Source organism: Neopelma chrysocephalum, unplaced genomic scaffold (genome assembly GCF_003984885.1).
Source record: "Neopelma chrysocephalum unplaced genomic scaffold, ASM398488v2 Primary Assembly neopelma1_119, whole genome shotgun sequence".
NCBI lineage: Eukaryota > Metazoa > Chordata > Aves > Passeriformes > Pipridae > Neopelma > Neopelma chrysocephalum.
The window spans coordinates 3,081,713-3,087,575 of NW_020897781.1; the positions used below are offsets into that span (position 1 = coordinate 3,081,713).

The 5,863-nt window shown below is 45.2% G+C and overlaps 1 protein-coding gene across 1 annotated transcript; it reads left to right on the forward strand.

Moving 5' to 3' along the window:
• The first annotated feature begins 1,119 nt into the window (after positions 1-1,119).
• Positions 1,120-5,049, forward strand: RPS21 (ribosomal protein S21). Its single transcript, XM_027697516.1, has 6 exons — positions 1,120-1,231; positions 1,671-1,758; positions 2,763-2,826; positions 3,852-3,923; positions 4,747-4,802; positions 4,987-5,049. The coding sequence occupies exons 2-6, from the start codon at positions 1,709-1,711 to the stop codon at positions 4,994-4,996; spliced, it is 252 nt and encodes an 83-aa protein (XP_027553317.1). The 5' UTR covers positions 1,120-1,231; positions 1,671-1,708; the 3' UTR covers positions 4,997-5,049.
• Positions 5,050-5,863: the final 814 nt, after the last annotated feature.

Here is a 5,863-nt window from a genome sequence, read left to right on the forward strand (position 1 = left end):
CGTACATGTTTTGTAACCAAATGTCTCGTTCTGGAATCACAGAATGGTTGGGGTTGGAAGGGACCTCTGGAGATCATCCAGTCCATCCACCTGGAGCAGGTGACACAGGAACATGTCCAGGTGGGTTTGGAATGTCTCCAGAGAGGGAGACTTCACAACCTCCCTGGGCAGCCTGTTCCAGGGCTCTGCCACCCTTGGTGTCAAAAAGTTATTCCTCAGGTAGTGGTGTTTTTCTTTATAGCCGTTGCTCCTCGTCCTGTCACTGGGCACCTCTGAAAAGAGTCTGGTACCACAGAATCATAAAATGTTAAGAGAGTCATGGACATGCCATGCCATGCCATGGACAGGGACACCTCCCACTAGACCAGGTTGCTCAAGGCTTTATCCAGCCTGCCCTCGAGCCACTGCCAGGGTTGGGGCATCCACAACCTCTCTGGGGAACCTGTTTCAGTGCCTCACCACCATCACAGGGAAGAATTTCTTCCTAATATCTAACCTAAATTTCCCCTCTCACTTTTTAGTCATTAATTTGGTACCCCTTAATCCTTGTCCCATCACTACCATCCTCTTCACAGGTGCCTTGGAGATATTTATATGCACTAATGAGATCCCCTCTCCATCTTCTCCAGACTAAGCAGGCCCAGCTCCTGCAGCCTCTCCTAAGAGAGATCATCACTGTGGCGCCCGCTGGACCCTCTCTGGAAGCTCGGGATGAGGGTCTTCCATGAGGGGGCCCGGGGGTGGTCTGGCCACGGGATTACAGAATAGTTCGGGCTGGAAGGGACCTCTGAGGATCACCCCGAGCCAAGGCAGGGTCCCCTGGCGCGGGTGCCCCAGCAACGCACCCACGTGGGTTCGGAACGTCTCCTGACAGTCCCCGCAGGTAAGCGGCGCTGTGACCCCGGGGAGGGGGAACGGGACAGAGACCCCCCCGCTCCCTGATCCCCAGCCGGGGGGACACAGCCCGAGCGGTCCCGGGGGCGATGGGTGGGGGACACACCCCCCCCACACACATCCCTGAGAGGACGGATACCCATTCCGTGATCCCCAGCCGGGGGGACACAGCCCGAGCGGTGCCGGGGGCGGTGGTGGGTCAGCCCATCCCTGCGGGGACGGGTGCCCGCTCCCCGATCCCGGTGACGCCAGGGGCGGACCGGAAGCGCTCCCGGTGCCTCGCGCGTGTTTCCGTGTCCGGCCCCGCCCGTCCCTTTCCGCCCCTGCCGCGCGCGAGGTGGGAGCGATGGCGGCGCCGCTCCGGGACCGGGGGCTCCCAGGGGCTCTGAGGGGGCTTTGAGGGGGTTCTGCCCGCGGTGTGCGGGCTCCGGGGCGCGGCCCGGGAGCTCAGCCGGGCTCCGGCACCACCTCACCGCTTCCCCGGGAGGGGCAGCCCCGCTCTCTGTGACCAGCGACAGCACCCGAGGGAGCGGCTGGAGCTGTGTCGGGGGCGGGTTAGGTTGGGTTTCGGGAAAAGGTCCTTCCCCCAGAGGGTGGTCGGGCACTGACCAGGCTCCCCAGGGCAGTGGGCACAGCACCAAGGTTGACAGAGCTCAGGGAGCGTTTCGCTGTCGGGCACATGGTGGGAGTGTTGGAGTGTCTGTGCAGGGCCAGGGGTTGGACTGGGTGGTCCTTGTGTGTCCCTTCCAGCTCAGGATATTCCATGATTTTTTCAGGTATTGCTGCTTAGTGCCTCAGCGGGGATCCCGACGAGATGCAGAACGACGCCGGGGAGTTCGTGGACCTTTATGTTCCTCGGAAATGGTGAGCGGGGCCCGCGAGGGGCCGGGGCTGGGAATGGACCCGAGGCGGCTGCAGCCTCTGCAAAGAGGCTTCTTGTAGCAGCGAGTATCGGGGGTGGTGGGGAATGTTTACTGTCAGTTTCTGTATTTTTAAGTACCTTATGTAAAATACGTGAAGCAAAGACTAAAGTTGAGAACGCTCTGCGTCTCCTGTTCCAAAACTGCCAGCTGTAATTAGGGTGACAACAATGGAATCACAGAACAATTTGGGCTGGAAGGGACCTTAAAGCTCATCTCATTCCAACCCCCTGCAGCAACACCTTCCACTAGCCCAGGTTGCTCCAAGCCCTGTCCAACCTGGCCTTGAACACTTCCAGGCATGGGCAGCCACAGCTTCTCTGGGCAACCTGTGCCAGGGCCTCACCACCCTCACAGGGAAGAATTTCTTCCTAAAATGTTTCACATCAGAAGTATAACTGTGTGTTTGTAGCACACAAGCGTTTCTGTGACTGTTGCAAGCTGTGGTAGTGAACCTGTTAAATAATCACATATCCTAATAGCACATCATAACTATAATTTTGGTATTGTAGTAAATGGTCAGTAGGAAACTTCTAAAAGTGTGCGTATGTTAAAAAAATATTACAAATAAACCATTTCTGTGCACTTTATTACGTTAAGTCAAATATTATTTACTATCTGGGATTTCTGAGGATTTGCAACTTGAGTGTCTTTGACAGCTGTAATGGCTTCCAATGAAAAAGGCATAGAAACTACAGTCTTTTGAATTACCTTGATTGCTGCATCTTTTGCATTTTAGAAAAAAAAATAATAGTCTGTGTTTTCAAGACCTGCATGATGCCACCAAGTGAAAGTTTCCTTTAAATGTACTTAAAACAGCGTAAACTGTTACTGCCTACATTTCTTGAGTAGTTTTAATTTGCCTGTAGCCTTGGCTTTAGTAGCTTTTTTTGTCATTGTTACGGTCTGTTTTCTTTTTTTTTAAATATATCTTGTTTTATTCCTTAGCTCTGCTAGCAACCGAATCATTGGTGCCAAGGATCATGCTTCCATTCAGATAAATATTTCTGAGGTAAGTTTCTTAACATGTGATGAGAGAGCTACACCTTTAAACTTCTGATAGAAGTTGAGAAATAAAACAGCATGTGATGCATCTCAAATAATTCACTAAAGAAAGCCACAGTAGACCTTGACTCCTGCAGGTTCCCAGTTAATGCACGTGGGCCCTGGTTAATTTAAGCTCCTTTTAGCATGATTTGGGTTTTTTTTTCCCATTTGTTTGTTGCTTTTCACCTTTCAGAATTTCTGTAGACAGAGTGTTCCTGTAGCTTATGAGCTGTAGAGCTTGATTTAGTTCTTGAATAGGAGACCACAAGGCCACGTTCCCATTTTTTTAAAACATCTGAGTCTCTTGTGTTAGCTGACTTTAAAAAGTGCTCTGTTTGTGATTTCCTGTAAATGTTAAGGCAAATACTTTCCTTGTTCACCATGTTTCATTCCTTCAGTGATCCCTATTTCTTGTTTTCAAAGGATCAGAGATGAGCAGAATGTGGAAACAAATCCACCTGGAATTATAGGGTTCACCACACTGTTTAATTTCATGATTTATATTGTTTAGTCTTTTTTCCTGTTAAATTTCTCAGCAGCTGGAGAAAGTGAGACAATTTATGTCTCTCAACTTGGGCATTTTCCTAACTATGTAACAAGTCTGTCCCCTTCCACCCTTCAGTTCAGTTTTCCAGGGTACTGACCTTAGTTAAAAGAAACATGAAAAAAAATTGTAAAAGTAGGAAAAATCCACAAGCAGACTTTACACTGAACTTTGTACAGAACTCAATTTTTTTTCTTTTAGCTACCACTTCTTGTTACTCTGTGTGATCCAATAAATTTTATATCTGCACTATGGAATTAACTATAAATTTGCTGTGCAAAGATCATCTGTAGTTGACCTTCCAACTTCAGTATTTGCCCGGAGTTTCTGTAGTTTACTTGCTCAACACTGCAAGTGTTTTTCTGCAGTTTTTAACTTTGCAAGTGTGATGGAGGAGCATAAAACCTTATAAGAATCTGTGTGCAGTAACTTGGCTGTAATTACAGGTTGACAAGGTGACAGGCAGAGTGAACGGCCAGTTCAAGACTTACGCCATTTGCGGCCCAATCCGGAGGATGGTGAGTGCTTTCCTCACCTACAAAATCATTCTGCTTCCTTACATGTTGATTAGTAATAATGAGATGTATATTTGGCCCTGAAAACACAATGTGCCTTTAGCTCATTCTCAAGCAAGAACTTTTGTGGGGGTAACAGAAGACAAGAGGGAAGTGTGAACAAATTTATAGAATCCCAGAACGGTTGGGGGTTGGAAGGGACTTTAAAGATCATTCAGTTTGAACCCCTTCCACTAGACCAGGATGCTCAGGGCTCCATCCAACCTGGCCTTGAACACTTCCAGGGATGGGGCAGCCACAGCTTCTTTGGGCAACCTGTGCCAGTGCCTCAGTTTAAGTTGGAATAATCAGTTTCTTCTGGGTTCTTGTTTGTTTGTTTTCTTAATACTTTGGTTTGTAGAATTATGTATGTTTATTTTTTTAAATCACTGAAGGATGAAAGTGATTTGTTTTGAGAATGTACCAAGACACTGAATATCTGGCTTTTATCTGTTGTTTACAATTATTTGAGAGGATACTACAATGACTTCAAGTTGTTAAACGTGGTGTGAAGCTTCTTAGAGTTCATCACAAGTCCACTTACCCAAAAGTATATCTTGTAAATGCAAATGTGTATTTTATCAAGTTAAAACTGTTTCTTATCCTTAAGGATGACAAAGAATTAACAGTTTATTTTGAAAACGCTAATCTGTCTATAAAATGTAAGGATCTGTGGAAGGCATTGTGCATTTCCCTGCCAGCATTAACTGCTGCAGCTGCCTCTCTTTTCAGTGTGTGTCAGCAATTATTTGGACACTTCAGAATATTTTTATTTTGTTTCTTAAAGGGTGAATCAGACGACTCCATTCTGCGCCTGGCAAAAAATGATGGAATTGTTTCCAAGTATGTATGTTTATCTTATCCTCTAACTCTTGCAGGGGTAACTTCCGTACCCAAATCCAGCTTTTAGGATGACAGTGTGTACGTTGTATTTATAGGAAGATTACACAGTTGCTCAAAAATATTTACTTGGAGCTGTTGAAGCAAATTGGTTTGTAACAACAATGTTTATTTCATTTTCTTCTAGGAACTTCTAACTGAAGAAACTTCGGTATGGGACATGTGATGTGAAATAAACAGTTCAAACCTACATTGTGCTGTGTCTTTTGTTCAATTCATAAACATCAGTGGATTTATTATGGTTAATCTTAAAAGACTTAGAGATGTGTCTTTAAAAATATACAGATTCTGATTGTGAATTCTTAAAATAAATCAGCTTGTAAGGCAATGCCAGAGTTGAAATTCAAGAATTTCCACTTCACTCTTTGATTCACTGTCATCTTTCTTTTCCAGAGTTAATAAGTTTTGCAGTTGTAGCCCAAGTGCTTTTTTGATCCGTAGTAGAGTGTTCCAGCTTGCTGCTTTTTCAGTGGAAAAACTAGGGGTATTCTTCTTGTTTTGTTGTCACAGTTTAGTGGGTTTTCTGCTCACAGAGGGTCACAATATTTATTCTGCTATTGGCACATTCTTTAAGTAAGTTAATGAAACTGGAATTCATGGAAAACTAACTGGGAATACTTATATGCTAATAGATTGCTTGCCATGTGAGAGAGACTTAAAAGTTTTGCCGTTTTACTTAGGACTTCAATGTTGAAAAGTGGGGAATAATTTTTTTTAATTGAATCAGTTTTTTTCTCAAATCATGAAGTAAATTTAGGATTTAGAGTGTATGGCACTGTGTAGACACAATGAAGTATATAACTAAATCTTTATTTCAGGAGCAATTTCAGCAGTCAGAACTCAGCAGTTCTGACTGAGTTTTAGCATAGCCATAACCTAAAACATCTTTGGCTACACATTCTCTCTTCTCACTGATAACGCTTGAATTTACTAGTACTCCTCTGAGCTGATAGTACTTTTAGTAGATAAACTCCTGGATGTTTTGAGTAGTGGCAACTCGGCTA